This window comes from Varroa destructor, unplaced genomic scaffold (genome assembly GCF_002443255.2).
Source record: "Varroa destructor unplaced genomic scaffold, Vdes_3.0 BEIS01000005.1, whole genome shotgun sequence".
In the NCBI taxonomy this organism is placed as follows: Eukaryota; Metazoa; Arthropoda; class Arachnida; order Mesostigmata; family Varroidae; genus Varroa; species Varroa destructor.
The window spans coordinates 9,371,568-9,390,451 of record NW_019211458.1 but is presented as its reverse complement, the minus strand read 5'-3'; the positions used below and the strand labels follow the sequence as shown (position 1 = coordinate 9,390,451).

Sequence of the window (18,884 nt, the reverse complement as noted above, 5' to 3'; positions counted from 1 at the left end):
ACTATATATTCTCGCTTATCGCTCTATTTGCTGTGCAGAAGCTCGTACAAAATCTCGTTTTCCTACTAACTTGCCCAAATCCAGCCTCCTCATCCTTAAAGCTTCTGCTCATATCGATTCCTTATGACAAAAACTTAAGATTTCCGTGCATATACTTCAAGAAATGCTCTTTCTTTCCCCACTTTGTCTCGCCTCGTCCCGTCCTATTTGCGGTCGCCGACATCGTTTTCGTTTTAGTCATTGTTTCGTCTCTGCCCGTGCTATTGACGGTGAAAAGCTGTCTGTCTTCACCGTTTGTAGACGCCATCTACATCTATGTCTACTTGCATTAGGAGAAAAAGGAAAAGCATTTCATTTTAAAAGTTTCCCGCCGTCCTCCAGGCAGCGTCGCTATATTCATCTAACACCCACCATTCTCACCTCCCTCTCTGTATGCTATCCAGAAGCATGCAACTGCCCTAAGCCAGCTTTCCGGACAACCAATCCCAACTCTTGTATCCCTTGGTCCTTGCCCTACCGCCGTTGGCCCTTCAGCAGCAACAGCCCTGCTCTGCTTGCGTCTGCGCCTCCATGGACTTCCACCACCGGCCCCACTACCGGTAACTTGTGCGCACCACTGTTTAGGGCGCTTTTTCATAGCCTAGATTCAATTTAGCGCCGCCTCCTCACCAGCTCTAGGCATGTAGGAATTGCTCAATTCAATTTCGAATCAGGCCTACTTCTAATTCGGACATGGAAAGGTGCCGGTGCTCCTTTCGAACTCCTTTATCTCTTGGACGAAAAGGCAACGAACCGGTTGATAATATAGGTCAGTTTCGTTCTATAATGTGTCCGTGCGCGCGTCTCAACGAACCTCTCGATGATAATATAACGATGATAATATAAAAAAAAGTCAACAAAGTACAAAAGCAGGACACAAAAGATATAGGATAAAGATACATAGACTGATGATGAAATAGGGACATTAGCTATGTCCGATTGCACGAGCAACAAAAAGCCTAAAGTGACTGAAAAGAAACGCTCCGAGATAATGAGGAGATGCCACAAGCAGCATAAGACGCACCAGATAAGGAAATAAAAAAACTGCGAAGCAGAGCGCTAAAGAACAGAGGAATAGAACCAAAAAGACATGAGAAGCGTTCTATTGGGTGGTATCTAATGTAACTGATTTTTTACACACTTCCGCATGTGCCTTCTTTGACAAAAACCCAGTTTTCGACGAACGGTAGCGAAGCTGGGATTGCGCAACTATCGACGTCATCAATAAACAACGCAGTGGCGAAGTAAGGACCATACGAATGGTGACGATGACCAAGGAGAGCGGTAACGCAAACGGTTTGTTGAAATAGCAACGATAAATAAAAAAGGACAAAAACTTGCTAAGCATACTATATGCCCTTTCTCGTCGTTACCATGTATTATCGTTTTTAACTTAGAGATGCAGCTGCAACGTTGTGCTATATAATTATAATTATTATGTGTTATAATTATCGTAAGTCAGAAAAATCTAGTTCTGTATAAATGGCACTAAGCAAAATCCAGTACTTGGAAATTTCTTGCCATTGCACTTTTCGTTGTGATAAATTTGGACTCTTAGTGTTTGCAAAGGGATTGATTATAATCGCAATAAAGTGTTTATTGGATATTAATATGAACTGAGATCATCAGCTCTGCCTGTAATATTGGGCGTTCAATTGTCTGATCACAGACCTTATATTCTGACGAGGCCTCGCTATGCACGCAAACTAATCCAGTAAATGTTTCAACACAATGTGCCCTGATTGTGTCAGATGAGTTACTTAAAGGTAGACCGAAAAGCAACTACATACTATGTTTGTTTGTATAGTATGGATTCTACACATCTCATGTAGATTTATGTAGCAGCGTCAGGTTGTCATGACGCTATCTTCGATTAAGCGTCTATTTACTCGAGCGAATTGAAACGCTGCCAGCAACCCAATGCGCTCGGCTGAGTAAGCAATTTCCGCTATCGAAGTCCGATCCGGAGAGAACGTGAGGAATTTTTCGTAAGGGCAGAGATTGCCTAGTTCAACGGATCAAAGCATTGGAACTTCGCATACGACCTACCTAGATAAAATCAAATACTGACAAAACACAAACGTAATTCCTTGAAGCGTAATGTCGACTTCACCCCAGTGGTTTCAATCCTTAGTGACGTCAAGTGCTTATGCAGGCCGCGCCAGATAATAAATATGACGTTATAAAGTACTATTTAAATTCGTTGGCTGCCCTTTATTCCTTCCGAAAAGCATTTAGTCACTTGTTTAGGCATTTTTTTCGAAGTTTCTCTGTGTTCCATTAGCAGGTGTAAGTGAGCCTCTATGTTAGGCAACCTTTAACATGCAATATACGTTCTGACCTACAGTGTCCTTTAAAGTTGTTAGGTGCTACAGCACTACCTCATTGTTGTTTTGCTTGCAAAATTGGAACACAGTTTGCGACTTATACTACTGCCGGAAATCAATTATTGCGGGGCATTTTCCTAGCCCTAAAACACGACGTCACACGGTATAAGGGTTAGAAAAGGGAAAAAGAAGCAAGACAAAATGAAATAATGAATGTACTGCAGATGCCTAGAAAGCCTTTACTTATCACCGCAAAAAAGAAGGGATTGCATCCAATAGGAAGTTATGTCTCTCCCAAATCGAGTAATATCGGGAAGCAATTGTTTTTTTATTTTTCCTTTGTTTGAGTCAATATATATTCTGCGCAAATGTTCGGTAATCAGAATTGTTACATTAAATGGCTGTCGTTTTTCATATTCGAGTAATTCTAACCTAAACTACCTCAAATACTCTAGTTTAAATATTTAAAAAAATATTACTTCGTGTAGCGTATACCGTGTAGCGTTCAAGGAATACTCTGTCGCAGACCCTGCCTTTCTGTTTTGCTAGATTCAATGAAATTCATGTCCAGGCCAAATTATGCACTAAAGTGTGCACTGAAGAGATGATACATGCCTATCCCAAGTACAAAAAAGAACACATCTAATTAGTTGGCAAGGCCGTCCGCTTAGGGTGTTCAGATCGTTTACACGCACTACCTATTAACCTTAACATCCGATGCCCGTACCCTACTTCTAGTCGTCAAACTTTAGATAAGCTCCGCTACCTCTACAGATCTTACAAGAGGCACGTGATCCCTATGAAATCGCGTTCTGCAAAGAAAAATCAGATTTGCAAATCTCTCTCAGCTCAATTCAATCTGGCAGACGTTGTATTTCCACAGAGGTAACAATCGAGATGTAAGTGTCCTTCATATCCAAAAAGCTTCTTTCATTTCACACCGGGCATAACCAGCTCCTTGTAAATGCACAACTGCTATTGAGCCAAACACGGCCCCTATAAAAACATCTCTATATACACAAAGATTTTACTTCCGCTCTAGTTTAATACATTTTCCACGTTCCGTACATCTGTACAAACGATGGTAGAATGCATCTTAGTACTTTTGCAGATACAAAATAAATATGCTATTTAATATGTAAAAACGTATATTGGGTTTTCGAAAAAGCGTTGACTTTTGTTAAGGCAATAGTTCTACTAAGCTAAATGTACGCCATTTTAAGTCGCTCTAGATATGGTTCGATTTGATTACGGTTCTGTAGAGTTTTGCAGGTGAATATATAGTCTAGTTATTTGTTTTCCTTAAATTATTTAATTCCTTTCCGTCGGACCATATGATATTAAGATATCCTACTTTTTTAGAGTCAGCTTTCTTCAAGTAGTTCAAAAATGTTCAGCTCCTTGACGGCGTCTTTCGAGACTCACATACCGATCTTGCTTGGTTTTTCCAATAATTTCATCTGTTTGGTGATTTGTCTACAGTTGCAAGAAGTGTCCTTCACATTGAAGTTTCCAGTAGAAAAGCAATTAAACCATTTTTGGGCATCTCGACGTCAAACAGAACTTCGACAGAGTTTTTGTGTGCTTATCGTAATAAAATTGAAAAATAATAGTACCTTTTTTGCAGGCACTTCCTACATTTTTACGGCACTCTAGCTTGAGTCTGGAGAGGAGCGTTTTGACAAGGTTAGCACAACATTAATCATCAAATCTCATCGTTCAAATTATGCCAACGTAAAATATGTAGGCTTAAAGCCATGTAATTAGGAATAAACAGTCAATCCTATATAAACAAGTGCTATAAAAGTATGGTACTATAGCTGAGTTATGCACGTCTAGGATAGGATTCGGTATTTACTAGGATATAAAGCCCCATATACGCAATGGAAGATAGAGTCAATAATCGCAGCATCTATATGGAAAACAGATAGGTGTTAGAAAGTTCCCCGGCTTCGAGAAACATCAAGTACGTAACATTCGCAGTTAGCATAGGTTAACGGTGAGTCGTTGAGTTTCGGTAGCGAAGTTTCTTTTTTTGCTTAGTATACCTCGTTGCTGAAAACATTATTGAGATAAAGCTGATGCCCAAGCTAGGGTCCATTTAAATATAATATGCTTCCTTGCAAATTACATCTTTTTGTTATTTTCTTTTAGTGGTGGATAGAGCGTACGTTGGATCGACCTATCTGTCATACGAATTTGCGCAGAATTTGTTAGAAATTTGCTTAGATTGATTTTGGAAAAGACCTACATACAAACTTCCACGGGGGTAGACGCATTTCAGATAACTTTATCTTTATTAACCATCCTAATTCTTTTAGACTGCCAGTACCTGCATCCGACACAAACCTAGTGATTTTTCGACCGTTCTTCCAGTCTTGTGCAGGCTGCCCTAGATTTTCGCAGATACATGCGGAATTGAGAGGGGCAGCTAATGATCCAGGCACTTAGTTCAAGTACAGAAAACAGCGCACTATCAGAGTCGTAGATAGTTGCTAACTTAAGTCGATGTTTTTTAGATGTTTTCAAGTTGTTTTTTTAATAGTAGATATTATCGTAGCGATTCATATCTTTTTTGCGAAGCGTTAGTCATGCCTGCATCTATGCTTTCGGCAGCAGTTTGTCGTTCGTCCTGCATCTTAAGTAAAAGTAAAAAAAAACGCGCAGAAAACATACTAATTTGATCAGCCCAAGCAATAGGCGTAGCTACCTATTGCGGCTGCTGGCCTATTGATCACACACCCAGAAAAGCATAAGGTGACATTATATTTCTATGAAATATATTTGCGATAGAAATATTTGAAACGTTTCATCTTTCTGTAGTTGTCTAAATAGGCCCTCCAGAAGATGTCTCATGCTAAGTTTCAAAGGAACTTACTGTGAAATATGGCTGAAGTTTTGGATGATTTTTTCGTTATTCAAATGTCAAATGGTAAAATAGTATCGTAATGCTCGGTCATCTAGTTAAATAGCTCAATTACGATTTAGCTAACCTGGCATCATCATTCATCCTTGTTATTGTCGCAATTGTGAACTGCCACATGCCGCCAGCTCGTTAGCTTTTACCTTCGATAGCGTCACTTTATTAAATTTATCAAACGATTACTTCCAACCAAAAAGACAGTCGAACACTTTCTTTTTCGCAGAGTGGACACCCATTTGTTGCTAAACAACTTCTGCTGAAGGCTAGAAGTAATAACAAGAATATTATATAATATATATATATAATAAGAGTAAGATGGAAATCGGCAGATGTCAGCGTTTAATAATCTACGTTCTACCTGTATTCCATATTGGCGAACGCACGTCAATGATTTTGTAAAATTACGTCTTTCCAATAGCGCTACGACTTCACAGGCTCGCGGCTGTGCTTCGTTATCTAGCTTTGTGTCTTAAGCTCTGTCCTCGTAAGGCAAAACTTTACGTAAATACTTTACAAGTGTCAAAAACAGATATGCCTCATATTGGTTCACATGTGGCATGTATTATGTGTAAGTAATTAATCTGACTTTATATATTTTTCGGCTTTCCAACATCCAGTATGGCCTATTTTAAGCTAATATATCATACCCTTATTATTATACCCCTGTCTTATAGTGTTACAAGAAGAATTAGAGATTTTTACTAGAGAGACCTAAGTATGGTGGTTTTCTTAATAATAATAGATTTTGTTTCTAGTTACAAGCATTTAATTTATAATTTGCGGATCAAAATTGGCATCATGGCTTTCGACTGATCTATAACTCTGCATTTAAAACACTAGATTTAGCGTATATTGATTGTTCACGGTACGATTTTGCCTTTATTCGGTTTTCTTATAGAGTTTAAAATATTTGCTGAAACATCCGGTATTCTCGTAATTACAATTCTTCACTAATCTTTAATAGACTCTGTTTGTTTGTCGTCTTTATATCTTCATGTCGGTGCGAGCAGCGTTATTCTCACCATGTATAATACATAGTCCAAACATGTACATACAGACATCTCGTTATCAGTAGTTAGACATCTTGTCTGCATCGAGCGAAATCTCTTCTGTACACGTACGGCCACCCATATACGCGCAAACATTTATGAACTCATATTTAATTTATGTCTGAAAACCTCCCGTAGTAGGCGATAGTTCCGTGCGATAGGAACGCACTAAACAAAATAATGAGACGACAATAAACCAAGTCTACAGCACCTATCGTATTTCCAAACTTGGCAGTCATACTGGGCCAGACGACTTTTCTTTGTGCGTCGACCGCCGCTGCCACAAGGATTGTCGACTAAGTCGAAGACTGCGAGCATCGGCCAAAAACCTATCAGTTCTAATCTTATCTTGCAAGAATTAACAGGAAAGTACGAAGCAGCCTCTCTTGGTGCATGCCACCGTAAAGGGCACCGCGCCTACTACCCTCCACTATTCTGAGATTCAACGGGATGGCCCGGACCCATCTGGCCAATTGGCTTTCGGGGCATTCAGTTTGTCTCGACAGCCATGATGCGGTATCGTCGTTGCATTGTCGCCGTTCCTAACTGCCTTCCATTGCTACTCATGGAAATTTCTATAACAGCTATTGCTGTTGCCTTTCGATAATTGTCTGCCCAATCGACTGATCGAAAAATAATTTGAAGGGAGGTTCGATAGTTGCCGACGCGGAGCAGCGACGGCATAGCCGGCCCCGCAACTGCCATTAGGACAAGGCAGCCCTAGGGGCAACCGAAAAGGTCGAGAATGAAGGCATCTGAGAACGCTCGGATTGTCTATGGTGGAATTCGGAGCATTTGGGAAATGACAGCTCAAGCACAGTATTATCAGGACCTATTCTTCAATCTCTCCGTCCGTTCGGTTCTCGCTCTTCAGCTTGATCTGCCTGCTCTGTTTCAAGCCGCTTCTGTCTGGCACGGACCTTTGCCGGGTGGGATAATGCGCCTTTTCTGCGCCAGTCTACCCGGCTGGTAGCCCCAGTCCTACTGCAGCTACTGTTAAGCACTGTTTAGTTTAGGTCTGCTTGTGAGTAGTGTTTTCGATTCAAGAAGCGCTCAAACCGCGATCAACACAACGAAAATTCATGTCAGTTTCCGAAATCATCGATCAACGTGCTGCTCTAACTAATGTCACCGATGTTCCGTCTAATTACGCGCACTTTGTTCGAGCGGATGCAAGTCAGATTTGGCCTTTCTATGATTTATCTTCCTAAACAGTTCGCTCTACGGCCCCCCGTACCCGTTCCGTTCCCGCTGCCTCACAGCCTGAGCTTTAACGTACACTGCCGCCGAGCCAGCTCGAATCGTCGCGTCAAGATTAATATTCGATAAGGACGAAGGAAGCAAAAAAGAAAGGAACACTGGCATTAATCTGAGAAAGGTAGGTGTGTTGTGGCAAACCGATTTCGATGCTAGCGGCCGGGCAAGCAGGCCTGTGTGCACCATTAGGTGACGCGAAACTACCAACAGCTACTAGCAAAACACAATCCTTGCTGTTACTAGGTGTGCTCTGTCGGTCACACCGTGTAGGTAACGGACATTCGTCTGATCCCCTGTTACTCGCCACAGGCCATCCTCCTTGTACAACACGCATCCAAAGCTAAGGAAAAAACTGCTCTCTGTCGTTTAGCTGGCTGCTTGGCAGCTAGTCCTGTCCAAGCTCGTCCACCTATGTGAAGAAGCCCGTGCCTTCAAGCTTTCAAGGCCTGGGAGCCCCCTATAAAACCCGTTGGCTGTGTTGCAAAAACCAGAAACAATTTGCCTGTCTCGTCGTCACCCCCTATACGGCTGTCGCTCATCGACGAATTATCATATGAGAGGACGTGCAATGCAAATACTCTCATAAAAAAATCTAGACATACGCACTACGCTGACCAGCCCACTACAACATGTGGACATGATGTAATCTTTTTTTTTTTTTTTTTTTTTACCTACACTCCCTCGCAAGGACACTGCCGACACATTACACCCTCTGACGCCGCATTTTTTCTTCCCCGGCGTAGCTTTCCTCTTCACGGATTCTAATGGAAAATAGGAAGTTTCGAGACTGAAGATTGAGTTAACTGAAGGGCGCTATTGGATCGATAAGCATATGCGCGAGCGTAATAGGGTGTGATGAACGTAGATGAGGCGAAACTGCATTTAAAAAATAGCTCAAAAGCTCCGTTCTCACTTTGATAAATGAGTGTTTTCTAGCTAAATCTTGCTTTGACTATACTGTTGAAAACAAAACTTTCCAATATTGCTTAAAAATGAACGTTTTTACTACCTCTTCACTTCTGGAACAGAGCATGAGATCCTGTATGATTGTTGGTCTTTTATGCTGGACTTTTTAATTCATGGATGCCTCTTTGAGCCTTTTAAGGTCAGCTAAATGTTTTCATATTTCATACACTAGTACGGCTACAATATCATTAATTGAACTCCAAATAATTAATTGCTTGATCACTTTAACAGTGGTCTGCGGAGGGGATTACTAGTAATTGGGAAAGCAATAATTAAAATTCAACTACCGACAACCCAGATTTAGCTCGGCATTGATGCCAGAATTTACGCTTTATTTTTCCGAGGATTCCAGTTTATAGTACTAGTAGTGGTAAGGACATCCATTGTATCCTTTCCGAAAACGTTAACCTAACTTTATAAGTCACTTTTGCTAATTCAACAAATCTATCTGCGAGGTTATGTACGCACGGATCAACGCAAACTCCGTATATAGTACGTCTACAGCTAGCCAATATTAATGTATGTTTTTTCTTGTGTCTGTAGAGTTCGTTCTCTACACACGCTAGACCCTTATATAAAAGTCCTACTCGACAACAAAAAAAATGATTGGCTGGCTGATCAAAGCTTCCTGCGCCTAGTCCTATAAAATATATTACCTATTGTATCTAGAGCTTCTGTTCTTTACTTGTCATGTAATCTATATTCTCCTTTTCAAATTAGCTGCTGAAGCTGTTGTATAAGTAATATCAACAGTAAATAAAAGGCCTCATTGATAAGAACCATCCCATCAAAAACACACCCGAGGGACAAATGACAATGTTTATACACAACTCATAATCCTTTTTTTCATAAGGCATCCTTCTGTTTGACATCTGCACCATCGTTCTCTTTGGCTGTTATGGGTAACACTTACAAACACATAGACTTGCAGCTTTGTTTTTGATAAAGAATTACCATTGCTTATACCAGCGAATGCAGTTGTCCTAAAAAAAAAAAAAACTACTGGACTAGACTTATAGGTTTCGTCAACCACGCTCAGGAAACAGATGCTGATAACCGTTCTTATCATCTCCACGGCTTTTGTAGGACATGCAAGACAATGGTGTTTCGAAAACGATAACTGCAACATAAATTTTTATACGCAGAGATACGCTTAGTCGGAATCTGGCCTCATTGCTACCTTCAATTTTTGTCTAAATTATTATTGTTATATTATATCGTTGGTTATTCTACAGACAGTATAATAGAAAAGTGCTGTTTGACTTTATCATGCGGTGGTAAAAGCATTTGTCATGATGCCCACAATCAATGGCCATGTTTAGCTTGAAGGCTGCGCGTAAAATAGCACGCGTCAGACGGTCAAACCAAATCATACTATTACCATTCGGCTGCTGAAGGTGTCACCAGTCTCGAATGCAGCAGTGAAATGCGTCGAAAGTTACTAGAAGTGCATGTGTGGTCTAATCAGGCCAATGGAACTTGTTTTTTCAGTACTTGCAGGCCTACTTGGAAACAAATGCAACCAGCGTTAATGAATGCAAACTTTGAAATCACTTTGAGTTTTCTCTGCCTCTGAAATTGCTATTACTTTTAGAAAGAGTAGAGTTACGAAGTTTTGTCCCGACAAGTAAATGTAGCGTATGTTCAATATTCTAGGCTGATCTCTAAATTCCACCAGCTAAGAGTGCACTTAAAGAGTACCAAAAACAAGTAGGGCAATATAATTTAGTATTAGCTGCTTAACTCAATGGAACGATAACATCTAAAAATCAGACGCCCTCCGTATACCCGTATATACGCAGTAAAAGCCCGCATTTAAAATGGAATACGAATGATAGCATTCTTCAAGCGAGTTTAAAAACCTTGGCATTTCCCATATTGAAGTACATATTCCCAAGCATCACACGACACTTAATTCAGTATGCCAGTCTCATGAGAGTACACGAGCATTACGTAGGCATATGCACACCATATGGCAGAAAAGCTAGGAAAAGTCGATTAGATACCATGCATATTGTACAGCTCAACGTTACAATCATTTGTTTGTCACCGATTATCTCCACATATGTGCCAGTTTCAATAGCTGTTCTCATCACTTGTATAGAACAATTATACCACGTAGACAATATGACAATAACGCTAAGTGATTGGTCACAAATGCTTGTTTATGCGATGTTACAGTATAAAAAATTTGTTCAAAGCCTTTGATCGCGGGAAAGCTTTGGCCAAACAAATTTTAACTTATGCACAAATACACAACCTCGATAGCTTCAATAGGCTCCTTGCCACATAATTTACAAAGTTAATCTGTAATGCTTAGGCGCTATCACGCAGTCATAGATCATGATTTCTTAGTGGCGCAGATTAATCTTGTACATAAATGTACATCACTGATGGAAACCTTCCTCTGTAACATCTTCACTTCGTTCGTTGGTACCGTGTCTCGCTGATACTGTTCGGCCAGGGCCGTTTTTCTTACGGCGAGCCGTTTTGGACTTTCTCCTTCAACGGAAAGGATTTTCCGTTTCCTTCAGCCGAGCTAAACCCGCGCAAAGGAGAGGAAGTAACCCACGTAAAATATAGGCGGTCCTTGAGCTCCACTGCTACGAAGACATGTAGTTTCTATGCTCCTCTATGCTTTTCTTTCTATGCTAAAAGTGTCACAATTCCCCGAACTCACGGGCGAAGCAAGAAGCGTCTGTCGTATTCGATTCTTGAAGCCTGCAGGGTTAACGGGGCGCATAGTAACGTGTCAAGCTTGTGTAAGACGGTCGTTTTAGCAGTGGAAACAGCGGCCGCCATCGCTGTCGACTTCGGAGATCAACTGGAGAGACAGTTTTACTAGCTGCGGCTGGTGAGCGTCGAACGACTTAGATTCAGCTTCGGAGCGCGGAGGAAACGGACGAGAGAAACGAAAACGATTTTCTAAAATACCACTACCACTACAGCTTCGGCTGTTGGGAGTAATAATGGTAGCAATAGCGCGACTAGTGCCACTGCCATTGTAACTACAAGCACGGCCAAAGCTTCGTCGGCTGGCGAACAGTGAAGCGCCGCTCTTTCTGATCTTGTTTTGTTCTGGGCCGGTTCGAGGCTATTCAGTACCCTTTCTGCCAGCAAGCCAACGCGGTGACGGCAGCGGCCACATCCGCTGAAGATGTGCATGTTTATATCTGCTAGAATAAAATGTAGCGGCATAGTAACTACAGCTGGAGGGAAAACGTTGAGCGAGCTACTATTTATGAGACGAAATCTACCGAAGAGGTATTACCACTTTCATATTTAGACTTCGCATAGGTAAGTGGATAAGTGGATCACTTCTGAACAAAAGAAGTGGACTCTAACGAAGGAAAAAGAATAACATTGGTGTGCACGGGCTATGGGAACTGCCGACAGCTCTTGTAGATGGAGACAACGCGACTAAGGAAGCTTGCTTTGCTTCTGGTATCGCAGTAGGCTACGTTGAATGGTTCCTTTCCGTTTTCGAGAGGTCCGTATTGTTGTCCAAGATCGATAACAGATCGTCTACAGAGCACAAACAAAACGGGTTTTGGATTCGATAGTATCGTTCATTATTTACAGATTACGGTTTTAGGTGCATAGCGAGCTGAGGATGGTAAACGAATCGGAAATCCGCCTGCATTCGCTAGTGAAGTATTATCATTATGCATTGACTCAAGGTGCCGACTGAAATACTAAATATCCAGAAATTTAGTTGCTATTGATGAGGTATGGTTGAAACAAAACGCACATTCGCGCAAGACCTCAATCTCACGGATTAGTGCGTTTAAAATTCCTCTTATCGAATACAGTTATGTTGTGTTATTATTTATGTGGGATAGCATAACTTCATAACATTTAGTCGTTGTCTGTCATTGTGAATAATTCATATTTATTTAATATTCGTTTGCCGAAATCCCTTGAAGCCTCCACCATGTGTCCTGATTTTTCTTTGATTCTACTCGTTCCCTTTTGGAGGGGCGGCTGCGGCCAGGTGCGTGATAGGATCACATAATGCAGACTTTTATTTTTGTGCGGGCTAAAACAGCCATTTGCGTTGATTAGAAAGAGTATTATTCTTCCGTGTAACAGATAGCACAGACTGCTCTTTTGTCCACCTTGAAAATGGCCTGATGCCAAAAACCATATTTTCATATGGTTTAACAACGTCTAACAGCACCTTTACCATTGCGCGAGCTGCAATGCTTGTTGGATAAACTGGCAACAAGTTCTAAAATGATTAATGCGTTTTGAACAGTTTAAGCACTGATATGTAGTCAAACAAGCCTTAGTAGTAGCTATTGTGGACTGCTTCTTCAATCTTTTTTTGAGGCTGTAACTAGGTCTCGACGCTTCTTTCAGATTCCTAAAACCCGCTGGAGTTCTAAAGGAATGTCAATTAAAGGCTTAAGGCACACCCGTTTTCCAACTGCGCTTCGCGGTGGCATTCCCATCCTAGGTTATCCTCTACTTGCGCGAAACCGCAGCTGGCCCGAAGTGGGCTATTTGTTGAGCTGGTAGGCCAATCTTACGGAGAGGAAAAACGACAGGGGGGTTACCGCTTCGGTCGTCGTTCTCTGAGAGATTCCTCGCTGTCTTCAAAGTAAGAAGTCGTGCTCAGGTTGCCAGCAAGGATACATATATATATATATAGCTTTGTTTCTGTCGTTATTGAGTTGTAGTTGGGGGATCCGGGAGGTAACGGGCTTGCTATATCTGTGCTAGCTCAACGCTGGTGGTAGAGCCAGCGTCGGCAACGGTTGGTAAGAAATTACGTTATTGTAGTTCAATGGGAGTTTTACCAGTTTGTGTAACGAGTTCAGCATCAGTTGAAAGAAAAAACAGTGATGCAGTCCGCTTCTTCATAATTCGGATCGCATCAGATAGTGACAAAACTAATAATGCTAAGTATGTATTACTGTTGACACTTGCCAATCGTCCTATGCAGCTTGAATGAAAGCAACTGTAGTCTGTATGACAAAAGAAAACAGTTGTATGAAATATTTCTCCTTAATAAACGCGACTCCTCAAACCCTTTTTGGATTAGAGTAGTAAAGCTCGTTAGAGTAGTAAAAATCCGGTCATACTGAAAAGCATTAAAGGTAATAGCATTATGCAAAGATGAGCATATATCATGTGACTGATGCATACTCATTTTCTTTATAATGGGCAGCTGTTAGATTTCGCTACCCATCAAATCATCGCATAGGCTAAAGCGATGAACTAACATTATAAAAAAGGCATTTTGATATAGCATTACCCTCTATCTTGTATACATACTACCTCTATTAGGCCCTATAAATAGACAGGACATACATATCACCTTTATGGCCCCTGTGGCATATATATCTCTAATGTACATATGTGTGTGATATGTCATATCTGTGCGCACTAACGTCTATAAGACGAAACCAATCGCGGTAGGCCGACATTTCGGCCAAGTTTTCCGCACGCATGGCAAAGGTGACAATGGCTATGTGTTATTTGTACTTGCGCTACCAAGGAAGCACGCTTTGGGCGGGTCTATTTCCTATTAAACTCGAGTTCCTGTTAATGAAAACAGGTTCTTTACGCAGGTAAGCTAAAAAGTCTTCTGACGCCTTGAGAGTGGGAACTGTTTTAAGCCGAAAGGTCCGCGAGGAGAACTGATTTTACCCACAATAATTTATATTGTATGGATCATGATTAGATCGCCAAGCGTTTTTGCTGTTGACATTTTTACCGAGGACAAATATTTTCTTGTCGGAAAAACATTGTAGATAACTTGCTGCTCCATTTTTGAAAGAATTGAGAACCAACGACAACGATCAATTATTGCTCTTATTGCCCTTGGGAAGTATCGGCGATCCCACATCAAGGCTTTCTGCCAACAATCTCACCTCAAGAGAACAATCATCAGCAATGCGTCTTAGATGGCAACGCTTAACTTGGAAGTCGTCACTGTTTTTTGTCGTTTCCGTTACACTGTACTGCTACAATTGGCTCTTCATTCTTCTTCAGACGTATATTTATTTCCAATGGTGTGTGTTGTAAATTTTAGGTAACGCATATGCTTAACGTTCTCTATTACGGCTCGTGTCATCGATAGAATATGTCTACGTTTTGGTGCTACATATGTATAACTAGGCAGACAGAACCTAAAACAGGGTACGTTCCATGCTACAGCTGTCCTACTCTGGCTGAAATAGTACTGCTCATATCCTCATACGTTTTCGTATTTTGCTAGCGTCAAATTAATTGCAAACGAAACCCTTCTCAGCTATTATTCCAGCCCATCCGGATAAGTTCGGCACGATAAGCATATATATTCAGTATAGCTTCGGCAATAATTATGGCAGATATTCGCATTGATGATCATAATGTGATCTGTGTAGATTCAATCTAACCTCAGGCATCTACTTTACGATACGTCATGATACCGAACAGGTGCGTCGTGGCCTTATCCGGCGTATCCGGTATTCTTGTGCATGTCGCTAGCCTAAATCTAAACAGCTGGTGGTAAGCAAACCTGCATTCATTCAACAACCGTAAAAACTACGCGTGATCTTATCCGGGTAGCAACTTCAAAATGACACCAAAAAATCAACAACAAATATGAATGAATAAATATATTCACATAAATCTTTCTTTACGGAAATCATTATCCATTTAAACCTTCGCTTCTTCAGTTATTTGAGGGTATAAGAAGGTATAAGTTCACCTACTGATAGAAAACTTAATTTTTACAGTTTCATTGAAAACAAAAAAGCCAATGATGGCCTGAAGTTATATGCTACATCAAACAGTGGTTTTGGTAGGATGTAGACCTCTTCACAGATAGGCCGCGAATTTTCGATCTACGGCCATCAACAAGCGGTCGACAAACTCAAGGAAAGCAATTGTGCCGTTACTGATGGCATAGGGCGATATTTAAGCAAACAAAAATGGCCAAAAACAGGATAAGGCGAATAACCGCTATGAAGAAAACCAAACGAACCCATCTATTTGATATCAAAGCACAGTCATATATATATATATATATATATATATATATATATATATATATAATCCGTAATAAAAAAAAATTTTTAGCTTGATTATGCCGACAACATAGCCGTCGCTGTTCGTAGCGTTTTACCAACAACATATTCTGCATTGTAAGCGTATACTTAGAGCACAATACCTTATCTGTAATAATAGGCACATCAAGGCGCGTTAGGTAGGCCAGCTATTATGCTTACATGCGTGATAAAAATACAGGTTATTTGACCTCATTTTACCTGGTTTAGTGGCTATAGTTTGCTAGAGTCATATAATAAGTGTAATTATATACATATATATATTTATATTGACTTATTACGGGGCCTTGGTCTACGGGTCAATAATATTGACGAACGGTGTGCTCGTCACCACGTATTATTATAAAACGGAACTTGTTGCGAGCCGAATAGTAATTTCTTTGAATACCATAGGAATTGAATGAATAAACGATTCTTGTAATCACTTTTGGTAAAGCTTATTGATGATTGATCTAGAATATCAAGTTAGGATTATCTTTCTAATGGTTAGACCGGTCAAATCATGTTACTGGTATTAGAAGATATGAGCAATTGTAGGAAATACCAGGTGCTGACGTTTCATAGATTATCCGTATTTTTCAACAGTGCCAGTGAAAACGTAAAGAGCAGACATATTAATACGCTTTAGCTGATATTGGTCGCGTACTCACGCACGATTGCGGTGGTCATCGTCGTCACAGTGGGCGAAGCACGATCATTTATACAGCAAACGTCAGAACACTTTCAGCTCACCATATGGCTCTGTTTTACTGAAAAAAAAACGGTGGGAGTTTTTTTTTCAGTGTCGCGGTTCGCTAACGGCAGTGGAAGAAATTTGCTTACTGACAATTCATGACGACTTCATGACGACTCATTCCAGTTTTATTTGACGCAGGCGATCGATCCGCTCTATTGTTTTGGCCTTGGCAAATGTTTTTGGCCAACGTAACCATGGTAGATGACAGTCTGCTTAGGAATCATTTACTATGGACGATATATATATTTGAAGGCCTGTTAAAGTCTGATCGACATAGCTATATATATTTTTGATATTTTGAACTAATGCCCGACAGGGTTAAGTACCGGACTCAGAACACAAAAACTTTTTGACATTTTTGATATAACAGATATTGTCGCGTAGATTGAATTACTTTTCGTGTAATATATAATGCAGTTAATTATAACGTCGCCTGTAACCGATCAAGCCTGAAGGGAAAAGGGATTCCGGTAAAGGGGCATGGCCAGTTCGATCGCGGCAAAAGGTTTGAAGGCCTATTTTCGCTCAAGTATTACTATTGTCATAGGTATCAGTATAATTTTGAACAATAGGCATCATCAACTCTATTATTTTGAATCTAATTATATTTAATAATGCATCGGGTATACAGCAACAGTAAGATAGTAAACGTTTATTTATGAGATATGCGATGTGGGCAGAGTTGGAGCCCTAATTGATTAACTTACTGGATACAATTTAAATAGTATGCCAACTGCATGCGATAGTTTACAAACTATAATAACGAACCGGGTCTTAAATAGTACAGAAATATCGTGGAAAGTGGGTCTGATTCAGTTAGTAGCAGTCCTTATTGGTATAGCGGCCAAAATGTTCGACTTCAGCATCTTGCGATAACTATACGTCGTTTATAACTTGGTTCATAGTTTTCCACCAGCCTATAATTTGACATTGATTTGTAAACCTAGGTCTATTTCCGCCTTACCGGTGCTTTACTTCGTTTTTACCTGCGTTCCAAAAATTTCGTCGAACGCCTACATTTTCCCCACACCCCATTACTTTGGTTAAATCGTCGACTTTTCTATGTATCCGAGAGACAGGATAAGAATACTAAAAGCTCCCTGTAGTGTTATCTTCTCTATTAAAGCCTGCCTTAAAATGATTAAAACAGAGAAAATCCTGAGACTCTTCGAGAGCCTCAGTGCACATAGATACGCACAAGCACACAGAAATGTTGTTAGAGTCGTTTGGCACTTCCCCTCCTCTCTCAAGTATATGCAGAGAGGTACTCAGATAAATGTGGAAAGCATCAGAAGCACCATATCTCTAAGCAAGGATCATAAAGCACTCGAAGCCACTGTGGCTATCTTTGCCATCATAGCAGTAGCTTTAGACGTTTACATCAATTTCCACATGACCGCATGGTACAGGGGCGTGGGTATGTTGGTGTGCGAATGTGTGTTAATGTAGTACTCTTGGCTGAATAACGGGCAAAAGAAAAAAGGTTGTAAGCAACAGGTCTGACTAATCCACTGTCAATAGATCTACTACAATTGAGTAGCAGTAGCAGGACTGCCAGTCAAATGCTATCTCTATTATAGTAGTTGGTCTTGTAACCATGGTAGCCAATTTCTGGTCCTTCTTTGGCGCCTCTTTAAAGGACTATGATGAGTACTGTCATTTAATATATTACGCACTACATTGCTGACCTCGGAATAAAGTGCCATTAAGCGGCGTAGGTTTAACGGAAACAGCAACTAGGAATCACAGGAGAATCTTCTGCAACAGAAAAAGAAATTTTGAACAGGTCATAGAACACTCATAGCACACGAATAAGCTATAATACATAACAATGGTGTATTGAGCTCGGCATATTAAGATAGGCTGCTCTTTTAGAAAAACGATTTGTCGTCTGCACTTCCATGAGGTCTTGCTTGAATCCGTAACCCTACTCAATTTCCTTGACTAGGCCAATGTATGCCTTACTATAATTTTTTTCCGTAGCCCACACCCACCTCCGAAAGGTAGTATTAGGATAAGTAGTAAAAAGGAATAACTTGCCAAGTGCGAGGAACGCACCACCGGCTAACGAACGAACGATCTGTTTACTGCAAAATCACTCTTGTTGGAGCCAGACTGGCTGTCCTCCTGCAAGACGCTAACGACAACCGCACCCAGTATTGACAGTTTTGCAGCAGTGTCGACCGACCTCGTTTAGAGCATGATCACTGCAATTAGTTTTCTGCCAGCTGTTGACAAACAGCATCATTGCTTCCACTACAATTGCCAGTATGACCACTGCTACTACTAATATTTTTATTGCTGGTAGATGGCGCCACCGATACTGTCGCTGTTACTACCGCCGCCCTCTGGTGTCCCGATAGCTGCGAGCTCTGGCACTATACAGGGGAATTACTTTCGATCAACCATTCGTTCCACGCAGACACTGTAGTGTGGTAGCTCTCTGGGCTTCCTGGTTGACTGTCACTGTATGGATGAGAAACTTTGTGAAAAATGGCAATTCTTTTCCGGAATGGGAAAGCCCGTCTA

The 18,884-nt window shown here is 40.8% G+C and overlaps 1 protein-coding gene across 10 annotated transcripts in view; it reads right to left on the bottom strand.

The window, feature by feature from the left end:
• Window positions 1–18,884, bottom strand: part of LOC111250646 (uncharacterized) — a 112,054-nt gene that overhangs the window by 44,410 nt on the left and 48,760 nt on the right. For 7 of the 10 annotated variants that reach the window (XM_086989767.1, XM_086989769.1, XM_022806144.2 and 4 more), the window contains one exon: window positions 16,270–16,368. The exons of the other annotated variants lie outside the window; for them this stretch is intronic. In XM_086989767.1, coding sequence (XP_086845893.1) covers window positions 16,270–16,288 — 19 coding nt within the window. In that variant the 5' untranslated portion in view covers window positions 16,289–16,368. The remainder of the gene's footprint in view (window positions 1–16,269; window positions 16,369–18,884) is intronic. 10 annotated transcript variants of the gene reach the window in all.